General features: G+C 45.5%; 1 protein-coding gene across 2 annotated transcripts in view; it reads right to left on the bottom strand.

Annotated features, from left to right (window-relative positions):
* Positions 1–502: 502 nt before the first annotated feature.
* The window catches only part of LOC130338800 (zinc finger protein 260-like), a 122,177-nt gene continuing 96,239 nt past the window's right edge, over positions 503–26,440 (bottom strand). Inside the window, exons 7-11 of one of the 2 annotated variants that reach the window (XM_056554007.1) lie at positions 3,053–3,144; positions 2,890–2,968; positions 2,660–2,766; positions 2,464–2,587; positions 503–2,295 (exon numbers count right to left, since the gene is read on the bottom strand). In XM_056554007.1, coding sequence (XP_056409982.1) covers positions 908–2,295; positions 2,464–2,587; positions 2,660–2,766; positions 2,890–2,968; positions 3,053–3,144 — 1,790 coding nt within the window. In that variant the 3' untranslated portion in view covers positions 503–907. The remainder of the gene's footprint in view (positions 2,296–2,463; positions 2,588–2,659; positions 2,767–2,889; positions 2,969–3,052; positions 3,145–26,440) is intronic. The other variant, XM_056554008.1, reaches the window with a different exon arrangement.

Below are 26,440 nucleotides of genomic sequence, written 5' to 3'. Positions count from 1 at the left end.
TGTCCCAGAAAAAATATGGAATAAAAGTGATCAAAAAGTAACACATATAAAAAGGTGACTCCATAAAGAACTATTGATCATGGCGCAAAAAAAAAAAAAATACCCTCCAGATACAGAAAAATAAAAGAACGTTATAGGGGTCATTGTGAACATGAACATGGCTTCTCTCCTGTGTGAATTCTCTCATGTTTAACAAGATCTGACGGACTTCTAAAACATTTACCACATTCTGAACATTAATATGGCTTCTCTCCTGTGTGAATTATCACATGTCCCAGAAGACGAATGAAACAGAATGAGAGAAAATGCTTCTTCCTCAGATGACAGAGACAGGAGCCTGTATAATGGGGACAGAGCCCGGTCCTATATAACAGCAATAACCCCCCCCCTGCCGGGGCCCCCCACAAATCCACTGTCTCCCCAGCAGCACTTCGCACCCCTGTCTGGAGAAACACCAAGAATGTCCTTTCTCCATCTCCACAAGGACTCACAGGGACCGGTTCACACACAGGATTTTATTTATTGGTGACAACACAGAAGTGTCCTGATAGGACAGAAGTGACACATGAGATACAATCAGTAATATTTCTAATGGAAATGAGGCCGAGGTAATACATAGTAATCACCAATCATTATCATCCATAGAAATCATCCAATCATACTGTAGTGTAGAGCTACAAGTCACTACTAAATGATACACAATAGCATTACATATTACTTCTCATTACCGTTATTTACCTACAAAAGGAGATGATGTTGGCTTTAGTTTTTGCTTAGGATTCATTATGAAGTTTATTCGAGGGTTAATTCTCACAACAGAACTTAGAAACATCACATTTTACTGTTACCTGAGATCTCAGATTTCCATTCTCCATATTATTATTTTTATCATTTATTATTTCATCTATCAGTCTCCAATGTGACTTCTCTTGTGTCCAGAAAGTTGTGATTTATATATAAAACATTCCCCACATTCTGAACATTGATAGGGCTTCTCCCTTGTGTGAGTTTTCTCATGTGTAAGGAGATTTCCTTTAACTGTAAAACATTTCCCACATTCTGAACACAAATAGGGCTTCTCTCCTGTGTGAATTCTCTTATGAATAGCAAGATCTGATTTATTTATAAAACATTTACCACATTCTGAACATGAGCACAGCTTCTCTCCTGTGTGACTTTTCTCATGCTTAACAAGACTTGGTTTATTTGTAAAACATTTCCCACATTGTGAACAGGAATATGGCTTCTCTCCTGTGTGAATTCTCTTATGTATAACAAGATCTGATTTACTTTTAAAACATTTCCCGCATTCTGAACATGAATATGGCTTCTCTCCTGTGTGTCTTATCTCATGCTTAACAAGATTTGATCTACCTGTAAAACATTTCCCACATTCAGAACATGAATATGGCTTCTCTCCTGTGTGACTTCTCTCATGCAATACTAGAACTGATTTTTGTGTAAAACATTTCCCACATTCTGTACATGAAAATGGCTTCTCTCCTGTGTGAATTCTCTTATGTATAACAAGATCTGTTTTACTACTAAAACATTTCCCACAGTCTGAACATGGATGCGGCTTCTCTCCTGCGTGAATTCTCTCATGTCTCCTAAGATCTGATTTATTTAGAAAACATTTCCCACATTCTGAACATGAATAAGGCTTTTTTCCTGTGTGACTTCTCTCATGTGCAACAAGATTTGATTTGTGTGCATAACATTTTCCACATTCTGAACATGAATATGGCCTCTCTCCTGTGTGTATTCTCTCATGTTTAACAAGCTCTGATTTAATTTGATAACATTTTCCACATACTGAACACGAATATGGCTTCTCTCCTATGTGTATTCCCTCATGTTTAACAAGCTCGGCTTTACTTTTAAAACATTTTTCACATTCTGAACATGAAAATGGCTTCTCCCCTGTATGGATTCTCTTATGTATAATAAGAGCTGATTGACATTTACAGGATTTCCCACATTCTGAACACACATACAGCTTCTTTCTTGTGTGACTTTTTCTGTGTCTAACAAGATCTGATCTTCTTGTAAATTCTTTCCCACATTCCTCACAATATAAACCTTTCCCATGTTCCTGACCTCTCCTTGTGGTAACAATGTGTGGTTGGTCAGGAGAAGATTCCTCATGATCAGGTGGATTATTATAGGATAGATCTGGATGGACATTAGGGGTAAGGAGGTCTTCTCCTGAGGAGCGCTCCATCATATCTTCATATTCTCCTTTATCATTCAGGGATAACATGAAGTTTCCCTCAGAATTCTTACAGGGATTTTCTGTTGGGATAAAAATGGATTATGGGAAATGTATAAAATTTTATTAGGTTAGAAAAACACATGAAGCTTCGATGCAATTTTTGATGGTCATAACACAGGGGCCTGAAGGGTTAATGTAATGCAAATCTAAGGTGGCGCCTCCCCTGAAGAAACTTCTGTAATACATACCTGGGGTAACACCTCCTGGAATTTCCTCCTTCACTTCCCTCATACACGGGTGATCAGCCCAAAAATCCATCTCCTCTTCTGGTTCATCTTTAACCTTAACCTTAATATACATCAGATCTTCAACCTGAACAAACAAGAAATAAAATGTTAAAAAGAACTTTACCTCAATAACTTTCTGGTCATATTTTGGAAATACTTTAGCGTCATCTACCTGATGCTTCTCTGGGACATTTCCCTCTGGACAGTCCTGGGAATACAGAGGGCGGGGACACCTCTCGGGTGGATTTCTATCAATGACTCCATCTGTAGGGAACACACAGGGAATGAATACATCAGTGATGAATAGATTATTCCATGTGATGATCAGATGATGGGTGTAGTAGTATCTAGGAGACCCTCCACCAATAAAAGTCTCCCCCTCCTTACACTGCTGATCGGCCCCGAAATCCATCTCCTCTTCGGATTCATCTTTAACCTCAACCTTAATATCCATCAGATCTTCAGCCTAAACAGATAGGAAGAAAATGTAAGTTTTCTTGGGGTCAATCACTTTCTGGTCATATTTTGGGGAGACTTTAGCGCCATCTACCTGATGGTTCTCTGGGACATTTCCCTCTGGACAGTCCTGGGAATACAGAGGGCGGGGACACCTCTCGGGTGGATTTCTATCAATGACTCCATCTGTAGGAAACACACAGGGAATGAATACATCAGCTCCTGTATATCCATCTATATATATCATACACTTCTCACCTCTAGGTTATTTATCAGGCCTCAATAACAATGTTCTGCCCCTCCCCCACTTTCTGATAAAACATCAGATAATCCAGTCAGACCCGCAGTGAAATCTCAGGCCCGGAGCTGCTGGTCCCTACAGAGACTCGGCTGTCACTCCTTCCTCAGGGGAATCCATTGTCAGCAGGTGGAGGAGACACAGACATTTCGGTAATAAATGGGTCATCTGGGGTAGAAATCTGGTCTCTAATCCCTTATTACAGGATTCTATATGTCCACAGAGGGAACGCACAGTTGCGGCTCCGTCTTCTATCAAACTTTCTGTAGTAAGAAAACGACTGCTCCAAAGTCTCCTCCACCAGGGACCATGTGGGATAAGGCTCTATGTCTATATAACAAGTGTTCCGTCATGTGACGACTATTCCTCTCTCAGAGGTGAACGAGGGGTTAAATATCTGTGTGGCCATGACAGTAGACAGACAAAGTACTTCTCTTTAGGCTGGAGGAGAGGTTTCCCCGGCTGCTCGTATTTTGCTTTATCCTAAATTGGGAAATATACATGAGCTTCGCAAGTAGGATGCAAAAAAAGGAGATTTTTATGCTTACCGTAAAATCTCTCTCTCGAAGGATCCATTGGGGGACACAGACCATGGGTGTATGCTGCTGTCTCTAGGACGTTCGACACTATGGCAACAAGAAAAGTCGGCTCCTCCCAGCAGGGTATACCCGCCCACAGGCACCTGAGGTAATCAGTTTAGTCCCAGAGCAATAGGAGAAGACCGACAGGTCCAGAAAAAAACCACAGACTGTCCAAGCAACCAGAAGAAAAGGTGACTGAAAGATGAATGAAAGAGAAACACCAGAACAGTCCCCCAATGCATCCTTCGATCACAGAACTGAAAGGCCGAAGCCACGTAGCGGAGTCCCAGGATGCCCCGAAAAACGGATGGAATGAGCCAAACCCTGAAGGGTGGATCTTCCCCTTGCAGCGGTAAGCTCCCAAAATGGCTGTCTTGTCCAACGACCACAACAGGTTGTGGAACAAATGCTTCCAGAGATGAGAAAGGGCCGGACAAAAGGACAATGACCTATTGAGGTCAAAGCCATATCAGGTACGAAGGGCAGACCTGGACGGAAAAACAAAACAACTTGTCCTGGTATACAACCAGGAAAGGAGAATTGCAGGATAGAGCTGCCAGCTCTGACACCCCCCTAACAGAGGGAAGAGCAATAATTAACACCACCTTCCGGGGAAGGAGGCGAAGGGAAATGTCCCTGAGAGGTTCAAAAGGGGGGCCTTGCAGGGCATCCAAGACCCAGTGCAAGTCCCAAGGGAAAAAAGGAGACTGATCAGGAGGGGCAGCTTGTGCCACTCCCTGAACTAGGCTCGGACATGATAATTGAACGCCAGAGAACGTTGGAAAAGAATGGAAACGGCTGAACCTTTGACCCCTAAGGGAGCTACAGCCAACCACGACCGAAGAAAAAAAGGCTGAGTGTCACACAAATAAGACCGCCAGGTATGGTGGTAAATCTTTGTAGGGGAAGGCTTGTGGGCCCTCAGCATGGTGCGAACCACTTGGGAAGAGAAACCGCGGTTCCTCCGAACCGCTGTCTCAACCGCCACACCGTCAAAAGCAGAGACGGTAAATAGAGGTGGCACAGGAGACCTGATACCAGAGGTCTGGACGATAGGGAAGGCGCAGTGGTAAGTCGTTCAGGAGCCTGAACATGACGACGTACCACGTCCGCCAGGGCCAGTCTGGGCCACGAGAATGGCGGGAACGCCCTCTGCTGCGAGATGCCTAGGACCCCAAAAGGAGGGGAAGGGGAGGGAACAGAAAAGGAAGGGCAAAGCCTGACCAATAGAAGGAAACAGATTGGTTGTGGCGGGACGTGCAGAGGTCCATGCCTGGAGCGCTCCAGAGGTTGCAGGTCACTGCAAACCCCTCCGGATGAAGGGACCACTTGCCTTGGACTGCTGAGGACCGTCTGAGAAAGACCACATCCCAGAAATGTCCGGAATGAAGATCGCCGAGATGCCGGAACCCGAGTTCCGCCCCGAAGGGAATTTCCCAAGAAGCGGGCCAAGAAAGAATTGCCCTAGGCCAAAACATGTTGAAGAAATAGGGCTTCTCGGAGGACCAAGGCCCCGAGAACGATCTAGTGGTCGAAAGACAATGGAGACCTGTCCCACCAGATGAGAATCAATAGTTGAAGGGGTCAGTGATGAAACTGGGCAATGGCATGGCCTCCATGGCCGCCACTAACCGATCCAGGACATCCATGCAAAAGCGAATGGAAACTGGAGCAGGATGTCGAAGTCATTGGACTGCAAAGCGGAGGTACTGCTGATGACCGGGAAACAATGAGATGTGGAGGCAGGCATCCTTGATGTCCACCGAGGAAAGAAAACTCCCCGTGAACCATGGACGCCAGCACTGAACGGAGAGACACCATTCAGGATGGAAGGCAGAAGATGCTGGCTGAGATACTCTAGAACCAAGAGTGGGCGAACAGAAATGCCTTTTTTGGGGACCACAAAGAGGTTGGAATAAACCTCGAAAACGTTCCCCTGAAGGAACCGGGACAATTACCCCCTGGATAAAAAAGGAGCTGGGGCGTGTCCCGAACTGCTTCCGCTAGAAAGGGGAACCGGAGGGTCCAGAAAAGAAAAAGGCAATCCCAAGGAAGGGAAGCCAATTCGATCCTGTATCCGTTGACTACCACATCCCTGACCTAGGAGTCCTGAGTGTGTGTAGTCCAGGCTTCCCGGAACAGTAAGAGGCGACCAACCACCCGAGAAAGGTCGGCAGGTGGGGGCAACCCTTCAGACAGAGGAGGGCCTAAGGGTGCCTGATGGGGCCGCAAAACGGCCAGAAAGGATAGCCGACCTCCGGGGCAGGTCTGGAAGGAGGGAGCCTTCTTCCCATGAAAGCACCTGGCTGGACCCTTGTTGGTACCAAAGGTCCGCAGAACCAGAAGGAGGACTTACGACGGAAAGCGGTTCTGTGAGCCTTATCAGAGGTAATAAAGAACTCTACTCCACCCGTCGCCTCATTTCCTGAAGGCAGCGTCCGCATTCCAGGCTTTAAGCCATAAGGAGGGACAGTGGCTACCAGGTACCTTGTGGCAAAGGCAGCTGCGCATGGAAGCAGAACACAGAAAATCTCCAGCTGCGGAGCATCGGAGAACTAGATTTAACAAATCCTCTAGAGGAATCTTGAAGACTACCCTTGCGGAGTTGGGAGACCATACTGAAAGGGCCTTTGACACCCAGGCTGAAGCAAAAGCAGGAAGAACCTGCTGTCTCAAAGGCAAAGTTTGCCAAAGTCTCCACCTTCATGTCCGCTGGATGCTTAAAGGGGTATTCCAGGCAAAAAACATTTTTTATATATCAACTGGCTCCGGAAAGTTAAACAGATTTGTAAATTACTTCTATTAAAAAATCTTAATCCTTCCAATAGTTATTAGCTTCTGAAGTTTTCTGTCTAACTGCTCAATGATGATGTCACGGGAGCTGTGCATGATGGGAGAATATCCCTTGCACGATGGGAGAATATCCCCATAGGAGCTGGACAGCTTCCGGGACGTGAGTCATCAGAAAGCAGTTAGACAGAAAACAGCAAGTCAACTTCAGAAGCTAATAACTATTGGAAGGATTAAGATTTTTTAATAGAAGTAATTTACAAATCTGTTTAACTTTCCGGAGCCAGTTGATCTATAAAAATAGGTTTTTGCCTGGAATACCCCTTTAAAGGCAGCCGCATCTGCCAACAGTCGGGTAGGCACCTTAGAGAGGTGGGAGACCAATAGATCCACAGTTGGAGAGGAGGTCCACCGAGCAATGAGGTCCATGGCAAAGGGATACCGCGCTCGAACCTTCTTGTCAGGGTGCCTCCAGGCGGATACCAGCAGGGCGTAAAATTCAGCTTGAGAGCTGAAAGCCTTAGTGCCGGTCGGGCACGAAGCAAGGAGACTTCTGGAGCCACATCCGAAGGTCCTGGGTCCTTTAGATGGAAGGTGCGTCTCCTGGACGAAACCAATGAGTACACCACATCAGGCATCCGTGCATTCCTTGAGTCGGAGGCCGTAGCAGAAACCTCACTCAAGTCCTCTAGTTCAATGGGGACGAGGTGAGGCAGCCCTGGAAGAGGTCTGGCACGATGAGAGGAAACTTCTGGACCACGTCCGAAGTTCCTGGGTCCTTCAGTTGGAAGGTGTCTCTTATGGCCGAAACCAATGAGTACACCACAACAGGATTATCCATGCGATCCTCTATGAAAGGAAATTTCTGGAGCTACGTCCGAAGATCCTGATGAGAGGAAACTTCTGGAAGAGGTCGGGCATGATGAGAGGAAACTTCTGGAACACGTCCGAAGTTCCTGGGTCCTTCAGTTGGAAGGTGTCTCTTATGGCCGAAACCAATGAGTACACCACATCAGGCATATCCGTGCTGTCCCCTGCGAAAGGACATTTCTGGAGCCACGTCCGAAATTCCTGGGTCCACAATATGGAAGGTGTCTCTTATGGCCGAAACCAATGAGTGCACCATGTCAGATGTATCCAATCGGAAACTCCATCCACAAGTTCTCCAGGGAATGAGGAATGAGGTGAGCCAGATGAACCACCTTTATGACGCTTGCGAGAGCGTTTAGTATAGGGGAGAGCGGGTCCCTCTGGAGGGCCGGCGTAAGGCGGACCTCTCCAAGGCTGTCACCACAGAACGGGAGACCTGAGCCAAGTCGATATAGACTGGGAGAGTGGTAGAAATAGCAGGGGAAGCAGTGGTGCAGGCGGAGCAAGTGGGTTTAGCAGAACCAAGTATGGTAGAGTTGCTAACCCCTGCAAGAACAACATGTGACCAGGCCGGACACCTCCATTCTATATATAAAATTATTATTATTTTTTTTTTTTTTAAAGAAACTGCTCACTCAGTGTATGTGTCCCCAATAAGGTAGCAGCTGTGAGGAGCGCTGAACGGCTGAGGGGAGAGAGCGAGGGAGAAGAAGCATAGCCAATGAGAAGAGAGAGAGACCGGCCTAGCAAAAGGGCGCCACTCATTGGCCCTCAGAAACCCTCTGCATGCTCAGCGCTGATTGGCAGAGCAGGGCTGTATTCCGGCACAGTGAGCGATATGGCCGGAGACAGGGGCCGCGCTCACAGAGCGCAGGAGGAGTCGGCAGTGCTCCGCTGCCGAAATTAAGGTAACTGCTGCCGATAGGAGAGCACAGGAGAGTAGGGCTGTGTTCCGGCGCAGTGAGCGACATGGCCGGAGATAGGGTCCGCGCTCACAGAGAGCGCAGGAGTCGGCAGTGTTCCGCTGCCGAAATAAAAGTAACTGCCCAAATAGTGTTGGCGTCTGAATGAATAGACGCCGAAGAAAAGGAAAGACCTGCACAGTCCTACACCACTGACTTAAAGCCCCCATTGCCTGAAAGGGTTCCCCACAATTCAGGAGATAACAATAAAGGGGAGTGGGCTGAAGTAGGGGGGTCTCCAGAGGATGAAGAATCCTAGGACCTGCAAGAAAAGGGGGGGGAATTATACTCACCTTTAGTCAGAAGAACTTACCTAATGGAGTCTTCAGTCAGCATTTTGTCACCTGCATCATGCCGGGCTTGAAAAGTGAGATGAGCAGGGAAAGATGGGGGATCCGGACCCATGAGGTACAACCCCAGAGGCTGAGCTTGGCGAGAGGGGGTTAACAGTACATCCAATATGCCTGCCACCTCTCGCAATGGGGAAACAGTGAACGCTATGTTCCCGAGTCCCCACCAGAAAACAGGAAAGAAAAAGGAATAAAAAAATCTAACACATTCCCTAATTAGGAAAATAAAAAATATGAGACCTGGTCTGGAGAGAACTCCAAACCATGTCCACCTCCTTAGACACTAAGCAAAAACTCATTACCTCAGGTGCCTGTGGGCGGGTATACCCTGCTGGGAGGAGCCAAATTTTCCTGTTGCCATAGTGTCAAGCCTCCTAGAGACAGCGGCATACACCCATGGTCTGTGTCCCCCAATGGAGCCGATAGAGAAACAAATGAAATGTATTCACTCACATAGGTCAGGCGGGTACAGTGGTGTGGGAAGGAGCAGACAGAATGGAACAGTTCCCACACCACTGTACCCGCCTGACCTATGTGAGTGCCATCCTATTTTCTTTCTGCTTTGACTATTGCTGTGTTAAACTGCTGTCAGGATTCGAGCACCGCTCATAGTGGATTGTACTGGGAATCGCACCAGTACCTCCAGGAGAGTCAAAGTGCGTAGAGGCCGGTAGTGCTATCCCCCATCTCTTTTCGGTTTAGAATACATGAGCCTCACCCAGTGGAGTGCGGACACATGACCCATCCTCACCATGGAACACGACTACAGATACAACCGGCCATTCAGTTCTACAGGAAGAGGTAGAAATGGGGGAGGGGGCGGCTGGGCCTAAGTATCTGTAAATATTAGAGAAAATATTGAGGGAAGTTCAGACCTGTAATAAATCCCCCAGAGATCTGACCCTTCATGTGGGGAGATTATAATGGGCGACGATCTCAATAACGTGTGACGGAAGGAGGATTCCCATTTCTTATTCTATGTTGGGGGAGGCATAGTGGGGGCCTCCTCCCCTGTTAGGTAAGGAAGTGTGGGGGGGAGGTCTCCTCGATTGTTAGGTAGGGTGCAGTGGGGGCTCCTCCTCCATTGTTAGGTAGGGTGAAGTGGGGGGCGCCTAATCCATTGTTAGGTAGGGTGAAGTGGGGGCACCTCCTCCACTATTAGGTAGGTTGAAGTGGGGGGGGGGGGCCTCCTCTGCTGTTAGGTAGGATGAAATGGGGGCGCCTCCTCTACTGTTAAGGAGGGTGAAGTGTGGGGGGGGGGGGGGGGTCTCCTGCACTGTAATTTAGGGTGAAGTGGGGGCCTCCTCTACTGTTATGTAGGGTGGGGATTATTTTAGGACAAGTTATTTGAGGGAGGGTAACACTGTATTTCTCTTTATATCTTTATTACAATAATAATTCCCTCATGTCGGCCCCGTTTCCCAATATGGCAGCCGACCGGTCCACACAATTCTACACTACAGATATGGGGGCCCTGACTAGATTATTTTATAATATCAGTAAATCCATTATTACATACCTGGGGTAACACCTCCTGGAATTATTACATACCTGGGGTAACACCTCCTGGAATTATTCCATACCTGGGGTAACACCTCCTGGAATTATTCCATACCTGGGGTAACACCTCCTGGAATTATTCCATACCTGGGGTAACACCTCCTGGAATTATTCCATACCTGGGGTAACACCCCCTGGAATTATTACATACCTGGGGCAACACCCACTGGAATTATTACATACCTGGGACAACACCTACTGGAATTATTACATACCTGGGGTAACATCTCCTGGCATTATTACATACCTGGGGTAACACCTCCTGGAATTATTATATACCTGGGGCAACACCTACTGGAATTATTACATACCTGGGACAACACCTACTGGAATTATTACATACCTGGGGTAACATCTCCTGGAATTATTACATACCTGGGGTAACATCTCCTGGCATTATTACATACCTGGGACAACACCTACTGGAATTATTACATACCTGGGGTAACATCTCCTGGCATTATTACATACCTGGGGTAACACCTCCTGGAATTATTATATACCTGGGGTAACACCTCCTGGAATTTCCTCCTCCTCTTCCCTCATATACGGGTGATCGGCCCAGAAACCCGTCTCCTCTTCTGGTGCATCTTTAACCTCAACCTCAATATTAATCTGATCTTCAACCTGAAAGAAGAAAAAAAAAATTTACTTTAGTTCGCTCCCTTTATGGTCATATTATGGGGAGACTATAAGGACCCCCCTATAGAGATATAGGATCAGCCTCATCTACCTGATGCTTCTCTGGGACATTTCCCTCTGGACAGTCCTGGGAATACAGAGGGCGGGGACACCTCTCGGGTGGATTTCTAACAATGACTCCATCTGTAGGGAACACACAGGGAATGAATACATCAGTGCTGGATAGATTTCTATGTTACTAGGTAGTGAGAGTGATATCTATATATATATGTCTCTTCTTACCTTGTGATGTTAGGGGTCGGTGATCCTCCATCATGACTATGTCCTGGTACAGATCCTTGTGTCCTCCAACTCCTCCACTGAATAATAGACAGCGATGTCCTAATGGGGTCAGTTCTGGAGACCTCACCTACAAAAAGACATCGATAACAGAGCGGCTCCAAAGATGGGGACAACAATGGCGGAAATGTAGATGGGGACAACAATGGTGGGAATGTAGATGAGGACAACAATGGTGGAAATGTAGATGGGGACAACAATGGTGGAAATGTAGACGGGGGGACAACAATGGTGGAAATGTAGACGGGGGGGGGACACAACAATGGTGGAAATGTAGACGGGGGGGACACAACCCATGGTGGAAATGTAGACGGGGGGGACACAACCCATGGTGGAAATGTAGACGGGGGGGACACAACCCGTGGTGGAAATGTAGACGGGGGGACACAACCCGTGGTGGAAATGTAGACCGGGGGGGGGGGGGGGGACACAACAATGGTGGAAATGTAGACCGGGTGGGGGGGGGGGGGGGGGGACACAACAATGGTGGAAATGTAGACCGGGGGGGGGGGGGGACACAATGGTGAAAATGTAGACGGGAGACACAACAATGGTGGAAATGTAGATGGGGGGACAACAATGGTGGAAATGTAGATGGGGGGACAACAATGGTGGAAATGTAGATGGGGGGACAACAATGGTGGAAATGTAGATGGGGGGACAACAATGGTGGAAATGTAGATGGGGGGACAGCAATGGTGGAAATGTAGATGGGGGGACAACAATGGTGGAAATGTAGATGGGGGGACAACAATGGTGGAAATGTAGATGGGGGACAACAATGGTGGAAATGTAGATGGAGGGACAACAATGGTGGAAATGTAGATGGGGGGACAACAATGGTGGAAATGTAGATGGGGGGACAACAATGGTGGAAATGTAGATGGGGGGACAACAATGGTGGAAATGTAGATGGGGGGGGACAACAATGGTGGAAATGTAGATGGGGGGGACAACAATGGCGGAAATGTAGATAGGGGACAACATCCCTGTTCTCCGCCTCTCTGCCTCGATCACGGCCAGGGAGCTGGTGACATATACTGCGCAAATGTAAAATGTATTAAGTTTTATATATGCAAATGTGGTATCAATAAAAAGTACAGATCACAACGCAAAAAATGAGCCCTCATACCGCCGCTTATACGGAAAAATGAAAGTTATAGGTCTTCAAAATAGAGGGATTTTAAACGTACTAATTTGGTTAAAAAGTTTGCGATTTTGTTTTTAAGCGCAACAGTAATAGAAAAGTATGTAATAATGGGTATCATTTTAATCGTATTGACCCAAAGAATAAAGAACACATGTAATTTTTACCGCAAATTGTACGGCGTGAAAATGAAACCTTCCAAAGTTAGCAAAATTGCATTTTTTTAATTTAATTTCCCCACACAAATAGTATTTTTTTGGTTGCGCCGTACATTTTATAGTAAAGTGAGTGATGGCATTACAACGGACAACTGGTCGCGCAAAAAACAAGCCTCATACTAGTCTGTGGATGAAAATATAAAAGAGTTAGGATTTTTTGAAGGAGAGGAGGAAAAAATGAAAACGTAACAATAAAATTGTCTGAGTCCTTAGAGGAGTACTATGGCGCATGTTATTATTAACCCTCTGTGCCCAGGCTGCAAAATGAAACAAAACAAACTTTAACTCACCTTAGTATGTTCCCCCGTTGCGCTGATATCGGTGTCCTGTTCTCCGGTCCCTGTCTTCTTCCTCTTCCTGCGGGTCGGTGAGTCACGCTGCTCTCAGCCTATCACCGTCTGCAGCCAATGATACGCTGAGAGCAGCGTGACTCACCGACCCGCAGGAAGAGGAAGAAGACAGGGACCGGAGAACAGAACAACGACAGGGATTTTTTTTTTCCTGTCCCAGCCTATTGCCCTTCTATCCCTAACACCCTCCCTGCCTTTATTTTATTTTTTTACTATTTTAAAAATGGCATTTAGTCTGCCTGGTAGTGTGCTCACTACCAGGCAGACTTCCCCAGCAGGCACCACGTCACTGATGCCTGCTGGGGGCCAACTTCCGCCCTTAGTTCTCCTAACAGGGTGCCTCCAGCTGTTTCACCACTACAACTCCCAGCATGCCCTGGCATCTACTGGCTGCCAGGGCATGCTGGGAGTTGTAGTAGGGAAACAACTGGAGGCACACCGTGATGGCCCATCCCGCTCCCGCCACGCAGCCCGCAACCCCCCCCCCCCCCCCACAAAAAACATTCAGTAACAGACACAACATAGATAATCTTACCTGTCGCCGGGGCCTGCCAGGGAGCCTGCGCGTCATCTTCATTCAAAGCGCTCGCTCCCGCCTGTATGATTGACAGGCGGGAGTGAGCACTGCAGTGAATGAATTCCGACTCGTTGCCAGGCTTCAACGAGTCGAAATTCCTTAGTGACTTCACTGCCCAATGCATTCGGCCACTAGGAGGGCGACCCCTAGTAGCCGAATTTAAAAGTGATTTTAAGCTGTTTTAAAATCACTTTTTTTAATTAAAGTATATTAGAGATATGTTGTAGTTCCTAAGTACTACAACATATCAATTTCTTGATTTCATGGCAGTGCCCATTTAATAACTCTGATGCTTTTACCTTTCATTCTGATTCCAAGATTGTTTTTTCGTGACATATTCTATTTTATGTTAGTGGTAAAATTTAGTCGATACTTGCATCATTTCTTGGTGAAAAATTCCAAAATTTGAAGCTCTCTGCTTGTAAGGAAAATGAATATTCCAAATAAATTATATATTGATTCACATATACAACATGTCTACTTTATGATTGCATCATAAAGTTGAGATGTTTTTACTTTTGGAGACACCAGAGGCTTCAAAGTTCAGCAGCAATTTTCAAATTTTTCACAAAATTTTCAAAATGGAAATTTTCCAGGACCAGTTCAGTTTTGAAGTGGATTTGAAGGGTCTTCTTATTAGAAAAACCCCACAAATGACCCCATTATAAAAACTGCACCCCCAAAGTATTCAAAATGACATTCAAAAGGTTTGTTAACCCTTTAGGTGTTTCACAGGAATAGCAGCAAAGTGAAGGAGAAAATTCAAAATCTTATTTTTTACACTTGCATGTTCTTGTAGACCCAGTTATTGAATTTTTACAAGGGGTAAAAGGAGAAAAATCTTCCTAAAATGTGTAGCCCAATTTCTCTCGAGTAAGAAAATACCTCATATGTGTATGTAAAGTGTTCGGCGGGCGCAGTAGAGGGCTCAGAAGGGAAGGAGCGACAGTGGGATTTTGGAGAGAGAGTTTTTCTGAAATGGTTTTTGGGGGGCATGTCGCATTTAGGAAGCCCCTATGGTACCAGAACAGCAAAAAAAAAAAAAAAAAAAAAAAACACATGGCATACTATTTTGGAAACTACACCCCTCATGGAACGTAACAAGGGGTCTAGTGAGCCTTAACACCCCACAGGTGTTTGACGACTTTTCGTGAAAGTTGGATGTGTAAATTATTTTAAAAAAAATGTTTCACTAAAATGCTAGTTTTCCCTCAAATTGAAAATTTTTACAAGGGGTAATAGGAAAAAATGCCCCCCAAAATTTGAAACCCCATCTCTTCAGAGTATGGAAATACCCCATGTGTGGACGTCAAGGGCTCTGCGGGCGAACTACAATGCTCAGAAGAGAAGGAGCGCCATTGAGCTTTTGGAAAAAAAAATTTGGAATGGAAGTCGGGGGCCATGTGTACAGGATAAATAGTGAGGTCCACAAGTCTCGGGTGGTGAAAGACGCTGTTATGCGTCACCGCGGCGGTCTGCCTGCCACAGACCAGTTTATGTGGAAGCCACTCCCGGGATCTCTCACTGTAGTTGGAATCTAGCGGTAAACAAGTACAGACCTCGTAATATCCTGATGGCGTGTGACGTCTCAGGCGCTCGGCAATGCTGCCTGGATGTTGGACTTGGATGATACTGCTGGTTTAACCCGAAGTCAATCCTTCAAAATGGGCGATTCCCTTACGTCCTAACCAGCAGCACAAGTGGGGTGTTCTGCCCCTGCGAAGCTGGCAGGACGGTGGAATTTTTAATTTCGCCCAAGTAATTAGCATTTTAATTAACTACCGCATAAAAGGCCTCCTCCCTTAGGCCACATTGCTTATATAACAAGTAACAAAACAAATAAGTGCAGGAAATTTGTGTGCTGCTGTTAGGACTAAGGGAAAACAAATTTATGTTAAAAATTAACGCTTCCCTTACGTCCTAACCAGCACCACAAGTGGGGACTTAGCAGGTAACAACACAAATAGGGAGGGACTACGGCAGAGCGGCACTTAAGATAGACTGCCCAAAGGCCAACTCTTCCGAATGTTTGGCATTAACCCTGTAATGACTGATAAATGTGTTATGGGTGCCCCAAGAGGCAGCAGTAAAGATTTTTTCCAGAGGAACAGACTACCTTTCGGCAAAAGAAGTAGACACTGCCCGGGTGGAATGGGCAGTAACAAAGGCAGGAGGAGTTAACTCCTGGGCTACAAAAGCCTCTCGGATTGCCTCTTTAATCCATCTACTCAGAGAGGGTTTAGAGGCTTTTAAACCTTTGTCCTTTCCTGAAAAAGAGATGAGAAGGTGTTCTGATCTTCTGAAATCTCCAGTTCTTGCAATGTAGATTTTAAGGATTCTTGAAATGTCCAGTGTGCGATTCGCAGCTTCTTCAGGAGATGATGGGTTAGGACACAGAACTGGGAGAGATATGACCTGGTTGATGTTTGAGAAGGTTGGGACCTTAGGAACAAAAGGTGGTCAGATATCTCAATAGGACTCTGCCCTGGAGAAACAGTGTATAAGGCTCAAAAGTCGAAAGGGCCTGAAGCTCACCAATTCTTTTGGCTGAGGTTATGGCCAGCAAAAAGGTGACTTTAAGGGTTAAATACCAAAAGTCAGCTTCTTCCAGAGGCTTAAAGGGGGGAGAGCATAACCCCTTGAGAATAGTGGATAAATCCCATCTGGGAATAGGTCTAAGAACCCTTGATTTAAGTCTTTCAGCTCCCCTGAGGAATCTTTTGATTAGGGGTTCTTGTGACAGGGATCTGCCTAAAAAGGGACTGAGACTTGAACCTTTAGAGTAGATCGGCTTAGACTCTTGTCAAGGCCATCCTGGAGAAAATGTAGTAATGCAGAAAGGGGAGGATCTAAGGTTACTACCTCTTTCATAGTACACCACTGATGAAAGATCCGTTTTATCCGGGAATAAACTTTGTTTATTGATTGTGCTCTGGAATGAGCAATGGTTCTCAAAACCTCTGCAGGAAGCCCACCGTCTAGTAGGGTCCCGTCAATCTCCAGGCTGTCAGATTGAGTCTCCTCAGATCTAGGCAGGAGCCTGTGTTGTGAGACACTAGGTTCTGCATAGGGGGGGGGGGGGGGAAGCCTCCAATAACACCATTGACTCATCCTCATGAGCTGGGTGAACAGGACCTCTTGGGCCAGAATGGTATGATGGCTATCACAGAGGCCCGGTCTTGCCTGACTTTCATCAATACCCTCGGTATCATGGAAAGTGGAGGGAATATGTAGGCCAGCCTGAACCTCCATGGAATGGAAAGAGCATCTATCGCCACAGGATTGTCCTCTTTGTAAAGATAGCAAAACGTGCTCACTTTGGCGTTCATACGTGTTGCCATGAGATCTCGCTCTGGCACTCCCCACCGCAGAGTTATCTTCTTGAAAACAATTTGCCCTGGACTGGAAGGCAGCGACTTAGACGATCTGCTACTGTGTTGAGATCCCCTTTGATGTGGATCGCTGAAAGGTGGGTCAAGTTGGTCTCTGCCCAAGACAGAATTAGTCCGGACTCCATGAGGAGTGCTTGAGACTTCGTGCCTCCCTGTCTGTTGATGAAGGACACTACAGTGGTGTTGTCTGACCGAACTCTTATCGCTTTCCCTAGAATAAGGGGTGCGAAATGGAGGAGAGCTAGACGAACTGCTCTTAGTTCTCTCATGTTGGGAGGAGAGAAGTCTCTCCTGAGAGGTCCAAGTACCCTGAACAGGATACTCAGATGGGCTCCCCAACCCAGAAGGGAGGCGTCTGTGGTCAAAATGATCAAACGAGGTTGAATCAAGGACTTCCCATCCGTCAGATCCCTCCACCATTTGAGAGATGCTCGGACTTCGGGAGACAGGGTGCATTCCAACCCCTTGGGGTTGCAATTCCAAAACGACAAGACCTGATCTTGAAGTGGTCGGAGATGCCAAAGGGCCCAGGGAACTGCCTCTGCAGATGCTGACATGTGGCCCAACATCTTCATCAGAGTTCGGATGGAGACTTTGCGAGGACTCCTCAGAAACTCTGCGGCTCTTATCACTCGACTCTCTCTCTCTCTCTGGAGTCAGAGATGAAGTCATGTGGGAAGAATAGACTATAAAGCCGAGAAACTTCCTGGATGTGGAAGGAATGATCTCGGACTTCTCCCAGTTTATAATCCAGCCCAGACGCTGAAGGAAATCTAGAGCCAGATGAAGATGAGATTGTAAGACTTCTGGAGAAGCGGCTTTTAGAAGCCAGTCGTCCAGGTAAGGAATAATATCTAGACCCTTTAGTCTGAGGGCAGCAACAACTGGAGCCACAACCTTTGTAAAAGTGTGGGGAGCAGAAGTAATGCCGAAAGGCCGGACAGCAAACTGGAGGTGTCTTACCACTCCTTTTATGGTGACAGCAACCCTCAAGAATTTCCTATGAGCAGGATAAATGGGAACATGAAGGTAGGAGTACTTCACATCGATGGGGACCATAAGATCTTGAGGGTCCAGTATGCTGGTGACTGACCGGATGGTTTCCATTCTGAACCGCCTTTTCTTTATGAAGCGGTTTAGGAAACGGAGGTCGATAATCATGCGCCAGTCTCCTGACGGCTTTGGGACCTTCTTTGGTGGAAGGGGACTTCTTCTAGGGCTTGTTTCTCTATATATATTGGAGAACAGAGTCCTCCAGAAACAATTGCTTTGTTTAGGGCAATAACTTTGTTAACATAGATTTCCTTGGGGGGGGAATAAAATAGATTTTGTAGCCTGCCCTGACTACTTCTAGGACCCAAGGATCCTAGATTTCTTGCATCGAGGTGTCTATAAACAAACTTAAGCGGCCTCCTATAAGAGGAGATCTGGAAAAACTTTCAAACTGAGGATCTTGAAGGGAAGGGAGAGGGAAAACGTGGGTGGATCTCTTGGGACTGTCACAAGTCGGACTTCCGGTCTTTACTCCGACTGGAAAGAGGGATGGAAGTACAACCTCTTCGACGGACTGATCAGACCGTGCATCCACAGACATAACGGATTCTTCCGGAGTAATGGAAGTGGGACTTGTGGAGATCTTTGGTTTCTTTGCAGAAAAAAAACTGACTTCAGTTCACTGATTGAGTTCCCCATGAACTCCTTTATCCAAATAAACATGTCCTGAACGGTGGGCTACGCCGGATTAGGGGGTGGCTGACAGCCGGGACACCTGTTAAACTCATAAGAGTCTGGCAGCTGAGTACCACAATCCGCACAGGTGAGGTGTTTGCTCCCTGGTACTTAAGGACCAAGGGCATACCTGTACACCCATGGGAATTTCGGTCCCTGCCGCGTGCCGGGCTGGGACCGGACAGGGGTGACTGCTGATATCTATCAGCAGGCACCCAGCGCAAATGCCCAGGGGGGTCATCAGAATTAACACTTGCGATTTGCGGCTATTCCGGGTCATACGGGTCTATGGTGACCCGGAATATAACGGGGATCGTGGTTGTCCAAGACACCCACAATCCCCCTGAACTGATAGGAGTGAGGTGCCACCCCTCCTATCCCTGCTATTGGGGGTCTAGACGCGACCAACAATAGCAGATCGGGGGCAGGGGGCTTTACTTTTGGTTTCCCCGTTCTGCCCAGCCACAATAGGCGGGGCAGAACGGAGAACCGACAGAGGACCGGCGCCAATGTCCAGGCTGCGGGCAACCATCGGTGGAGGAGATCGGAGCCGGTAAGTTGCCTAGCAACATCTGGAGGGTACAGTTTGAGACCACTATACAGTGGTCTCTAAACTGTAACCCTCCAGATGTTGCAAAACTACAACTCCCAGCATGCCCAGCTGGGATTTGTAGTTTTGCAACAGCTGGAGGGCCACAGTTTGGAGATCTCTAAATTGTAGCCCTACAGATGTTGCAAAACTGCAAATCCCAGCATGCCCAAACAGCAAACAGCTGTCTCGGCATGCTGGGAGTTGTAGTTGGGTGCCTCCAGCTGTTGCATAACTACATCTCCCAGCATGCACTTCGGCGATCAGTACATGCTGGGAGTTGTAGTTTTGCAACAGCTGGAGGCACACTGGTTGGTAAATACTGAGTTAGGTAACAGAACCTAACTGAAAAGACAACTGCAGCGGTATGACACTTATCCCCTATCCACAGGATAGGGGATAAGTGTTTGATCGCGGGGCGTCCGACCGCTGGGACCCCCCCGCGATCTCCCGAATGGGGCGCCGCCATTAGCGCCCATGGTGAGCGCTAAGGCGCGTAGCGTCATCCTAGAGGTCAACGGTGATGCCCCGTCTCCTCCCTGTCTCCATACAGTTCTATAGAGATGTTGCAGCTGACACGCCTCCTCCATACGTCATGCTGCGGCCGTCACGCCCCCTGCACGGGACAGCCGCGGCCCCGTACAGGAGATCACAGGGGGTCCCAGCGGTCGGACCCCCCGCGATCAAACACTTATCCCCTATCCTGTGGATAGGGGATAAGTGTTAATCACGCTGCAGATGTCCTTGAAGGTTTTCCAACCAGTGTGTCTCCAGCTGTTGCAAAAGTACAACTCCCAGCATGCAAGGTCTGTCAGTACATGCTAGGAGTTGTAGTTTTGAAACAGCCGGAGGTTTGCCCCCCCCCCCCCCCCCCATGTGAACGTACAGGGTACATTCACACAGGTAGGTTTACAGTAAGTTCCCTGCTTCAAGTTTGGGCTGCGGTAAATTTTTTGCGCAGCGCAAACTCCTAGCGGGAAACTCACCGTAACCCGCCAGTGCGAATGTACCCTAAAAACACTACACTACACTACCACATAATAAAGGGTAAAACACTACATATACACCCCCTTACACAGTCCCCCCCCCCCCCAATAAAAATGAAAAACGTATTGTACAGCAGTGTTTCCAAAACGGAGCCTCCAACTGTTGCAAAACAACAACTCCCAGCATTTCCGGACAGCCACTGACTGTCCAGGCATGCTGGGAGTTTAGCAACAGCTGGAGGCACCCTGTTTGGGAATCACTAGCGTAGAATACCCCTATGTCCACCCCTTTTCAATCCCTAATTTAGTCCTCAAATGCGCATGGCGCTCTCTCACTTCGGAGCCCTGTCGTATTTCAAGGAAACAGTTTAGGGCCACATATGGGGTATCTCTGTACTCGGGAGAAATTACACTACAAATTGTTTTTTTTCCTTCTCCTTTTACCCCTTATGAAAAAGAAAAGTTGGGGACTACACCAGCATATTAGTGTATAAAAAAAACAAACTATTTTTACACTAACATGCTGGTGTTGTTATTTTCACAAGAGGTAAAAGGAATAAAAGACCCCCAAAATTTGTAACACAATTTCTCCTGAGTACGGAAATACCCCATATGTGGGTGTAAAATGATCTGCGGGCGCACAACAAGGCTCAGGAGTGAGAGCGCACCATGTACATTGGTGATTTGCACAGGGGTGGCTAATTTTACAGCGGTTCTGACATAAACCCAAAAAAATAAATACCCACATGTGACCCCATTTTGGAAACTACACCCCTCACGTAATGTAATAAGGGGTACAGTGAGCATTTAGACCCCACAGGGGTCTGACAGATGTTTGGAACAGTGGTCCGTGAAAATGAAAATTGTAATTTTTCATTTGCACAGCCTGTCAAATGCCAGTGGGGTGTAAATACTCACTGCACCCCTTATTAAATTCTGTGAGGGGTGTAGTTTCCAAAATGGGGTAACGTGTGTGTGTGTGTGTGTGGGGGGGTCCACTGTTCTGGCACCATGGGAGGCTTTGTAAACGCACATGGCCCCTGACTTCCATTCCAAACAAATTCCCTTTTCAAAAGCTCAATGGCGCTCCTTCTCTTCTGAGCATTGTAGTGCGCCAGCAGAGCACTTGATGTCCACACATTGGGTATTTCCATACTCAGAAGAAATGGGGTTACAAATTTTGGGAGTCATTTTCTCCTATTACCCCTTGTAAAAATGTATAATTTGGGGAAAAACAGCATTTTAGTGAAAAATATATATATTTTTTTAATTTAGACATCCAACTTTAACAAAAAGTTGTGAAATACCTGTGGGGTGTTAAGGCTCCCTGTACCCCTTGTTACGTGCCTTGAGGGGTCTAGTTATCCAAAATGGTATGCCATGTGTTTTTATTTTTTTTGCTGTTCTGGCACCAGAGGGGCTTCCTAAATGTGACATGCCCCCCAAAAACCATTTCAGAAAAACTCACTCTGCAAAATCCCCTTGTCGCTCCTTCCCTTCTGAGCCCTCTACTGCGCCCGCCGAACACTTTACATAGACATATGAGGTATTTCCTTACTCGAGAGAAATTGGGTTACAAATTTAGAGGATTTTTTTCCTTTTACCTCTTGTAAAAATTCAAAAATTGGGTCTACAAGAACATGTGAGTGTAAAAAATGAAGATTTTGAATTTTCTCCTTCACTTTGCTGCTATTCCTGTGAAACACCTAAAGGGTTAAACCTTTTGAATGTCATTTTGAATACTTTGAGGGGTGCAGTTTTTATAATGGGGTCTTTTATGGGGTATTTCTAATAAGAAGACCCTTCAAATCCACTTCAAACCTGAACTGGTCCATGAAAAATTCTGATTTTGAAAATTTTGTGAAAAATTGGAAAATTGCTGCTGAACTTTGAAGCCTCTGATGTCTCCAAAAGTAAAAACATCTCAACTTTATGATGGAAACAAAGTAGACATATTGTATATGTGAATCAATGTATAATTTATTTGGAATATTCATTTACCTTATTAGCAGAGAGTTTCAAAGCTAGAAAAATGCAAAATTTTCAATTTTTTCATCAAATTTTGTAATTTTTCACCAAGAAATGATACAAGTATTGACAAAATTTACCACTAACATAAAGTAGAATATGTCACGAAAAAACAATCTCGGAATCAGAATGAAAGGTAAAAGCATCAGAGTTATTAAAGGGGTATTCCAGGCAAAAAAATAGATATTAGATAGATTAGATAGATTAGATAGATTAGATAGATAGATTAGATATCTCTCTCTCTCTCTCTCTCTCTCTCTCTCTCTACTGGCTCCGGAAAGTTAAACAGATTTGTAAATGACTTCTATTAACCCCTTAAGAACCAGGGGTTTTTCCGTTTTTGCACTTTCGTTTTTTGCTCCTTGCCTTTAAAAAATCATAACTCTTTCAATTTAGCACCTAAAAATACATGATTGCTTATTTTTTTGCGCCACCAATTCTACTTTGTAATGACATCAGTCATTTTGCCCAAAAATCGACAGTGAAACGGAAAAAAAATCATTGTGCGACAAAATTGAAAAAAAAAAAATTGCAGTTTTGTAAATTTTGGGGGCTTCCGTTTCTACGTAGTACATTTTCCGGTAAAAATGACACTTTATCTTTATTCTGTAGGTCCTTACGATTATAATGATCCCCGACTTATATAGGTGATTTTGTCGGACTTCTGGAAAAAATCATAACAACATGCAGGAAAATTTATACGTTTAAAATTGTCATCTTTTTTTCCGTATATGGGCCGGTATGAGGGCTCTTTTTTTGTGCTGTGATCTGAAGTTTGTAACGGTACCATTTTTGCTTTGATCGGACTTATTGATCGCTTTTTATTCATTTTTTCATGATATAAAAAGTGACCAAAAATACACTATTTTGGACTTTGGATTTTTCTTGTGTGTACGACATTGACCGTGCGGTTTAATTAAAGATATATTTTTATAATTCGGATATTTCCGCACGCGGCGATACCACATATGTTTATTTTTATTTACACTTTTTTTTTTATGGGAAAAGGGGGGTGATTCAAACTTTTATTAGGGAAAGGGTAAAATGATCTTTATTCACTTTTTTTTCATATTTTTTTGCAGTGTTATATATAGGAGACTATAACACTGCACACACTGATCTCTTATACTGATCATTATTATCCCATAGGGACCTATAACACTGCACACACTGATCTCTTATACTGATCATTGTTATCCCATAGGGACCTATAACACTGCACACACTGATCTCTTATACTGATCATTGTTATCCCATAGGGACCTATAACACTGCACACACTGATCTCTTATACTGATCATTGTTATCTCATAGGGACCTATAACACTGCACACACTGATCTCTTATACTGATCATTGTTATCTCATAGGAGGCTATAACACTGCACACACTGATCTCTTATACTGTTCATTGTTATCCCATAGGGACCTATAACACTGCACACACTGATCTCTTATACTGATCATTATTATCCCATAGGGACCTATAACACTGCACACACTGATCTCTTATACTGATCATTGTTATCCCATAGGGACCTATAACACTGCACACACTGATCTCTTATACTGATCATTGTTATCCCATAGGGACCTATAACACTGCACACACTGATCTCTTATACTGATCATTGTTATCTCATAGGGACCTATAACACTGCACACACTGATCTCTTATACTGATCATTGTTATCTCATAGGAGGCTATAACACTGCACACACTGATCTCTTATACTGTTCATTGTTATCCCATAGGGACCTATAACACTGCACACACTGATCTCTTATACTGATCATTATTATCCCATAGGGACCTATAACACTGCACACACTGATCTCTTATACTGATCATTGTTATCCCATAGGGACCTATAACACTGCACACACTGATCTCTTATACTGATCATTGTTATCCCATAGGGACCTATAACACTGCACACACTGATCTCTTATACTGATCATTGTTATCTCATAGGGACCTATAACACTGCACACACTGATCTCTTATACTGATCATTGTTATCTCATAGGAGGCTATAACACTGCACACACTGATCTCTTATACTGTTCATTGTTATCCCATAGGGACCTATAACACTGCACACACTGATCTCTTATACTGATCATTGTTATCCCATAGGGACCTAGAACACTGCACACACTGATCTCTTATACTGATCATTGTTATCCCATAGGGACCTATAACACTGCACACACTGATCTTTTACATTGATCACTGGTTTCTCATAAGAAACCAGTGATCGATGATTCTGCCGCTTGACTGCTCATGTCTGGATCTCAGGCACTGAGCAGTCATTCGGCGATCTGACAGCGAGGAGGCAGGTAGGGACTCTCCAGCTGTCCTGTAAGCTGTTCGGGATGCCGTGATTTCGCCGCAGCTATCCCGAACAGCTCCACTGAGCTAACCGGCAGTTTTTACTTTAACTTTTAGCCGCGTGGCTCAGCTTTGAGCGCGCGGCTAAAGGGTTAATAGCGCGCAGCACCGCGATCAGTGCCGCGCGCTATTAGCTGTCGGGTCCTGGCTTCACTATCACGCCGGGCCCGCCATGATATGATGCGGGGTCACCGTGGGACCCCGCGTTATATCACGGAAGTGGGACCAAGGACGTACTCATACGTCCTTAAGGGGTTAAACAATCTTAATCCTTCCAATAGTTATTAGCTTCTGAAGTTGAGTTGCTGTTTTCTGTCTAACTGCTCTCTGATGACTCACGTCCCGGGAGCTGTGCAGTTCCTATGGGGATATTTTCCCATCATGCGCAGCTCCCGGGACGTGACATCATCATTGAGCAGTTAGACAGAAAACTTCAGAAGCTAATAACTATTGGAAGGATTAAGATTTTTTAATAGAAGTAATTTACAAATCTGTTTAACTTTCCGGAGCCAGTTACATAGTTAGTACGGTTGAAAAAAGACAGACGTCCATCAAGTCCAACCAGGGAATTGAAGTGCAGGGTGTAAGGGAAAGGGATGTAGTTTTATATTTCTTCATAAGCATTAATGTTATTTTGTTCCAGGAATGTATCTAAGGCTGGGTTCACACTACGTTTTCCCCCATACGGGAGCGCATACGGCAGGAGGGAGCTCGGTTTTAGGTCCGGTTGTAAAAGCGCATACGGCGCAAAAATGAGCCGACCGGACCGAACGTTTCACTCCGGTCGGCTCATTGAAGTGAATGGCATACGGGAGCGCATACGGTCACATACGGGAGCGCGAGGTTTTAGCTCCCTCCTGCCGTATGCGCTCCCGTATGGGACAAAACGTAGTGTGGACCCAGCCTAACCCTGTTTTAAAGCTGCTAATTGTTCCTGCTGTGACCAGTTCCTGAGGTAGACCGTTCCATAAATTCACAGTCCTCACGGTAAAGAAGGCGTGTCGCCCCTTTAGACTAAACCTTTTCTTCTCCAGACGGAGGGAGTGCCCCCTCGTCCTTTGGGGGGGGGGTTAACCTGGAACAGTTTTTCTCCATATTTTTTGTATGGGCCATTAATATACTTATATACGTTTATCATATCCCCCCTTATACGTCTCTTCTCAAGACTAAACAAGCCAGTTGATATATAAAAAAAAAAAAAAAAAAGGTTTTGCCTGGAATACCCCTTTAATGCTTAAAGTGAAAGTGGTCAGATGTGCAAAAAACACTCTGGTCCTTCGGTGAAAATTGGCCTGGTCCTTAAGGGGTTAATACATTTCTGGACTATTAGTTGCCGGATTATCGAAAGTGACACCAATTTTATTTCTTTTTATATTGTTCTTATTGTATTTGTATATTAAGCAGGTATATCTCTTTTCCTCAGCACTAGGACCCTGTGTCATGAGGTCCAGTTACAACAATTGATATTTGATACATTGTAATAAGATCGTCTCCTATAATTGAAGCACGATCCAGCTATTTACTATTATTATTATTATTATTATTATATCTATGTATCAGGGAACTGGTACTAGTCTTAAGGGGTTGGTTACTGCTTGAAAATATTTATTTAAATGTCTAACACCTGGTGTAGGTGCACAACCTCCTTACCTCGCATAGTTAATTGTGAGCAGAGATGAGC

Source organism: Hyla sarda, unplaced genomic scaffold (genome assembly GCF_029499605.1).
Source record: "Hyla sarda isolate aHylSar1 unplaced genomic scaffold, aHylSar1.hap1 scaffold_524, whole genome shotgun sequence".
NCBI lineage: Eukaryota > Metazoa > Chordata > Amphibia > Anura > Hylidae > Hyla > Hyla sarda.
Note: the sequence above shows the minus strand (reverse complement) of the source record. Positions and strands in the feature narration are given on the sequence as shown.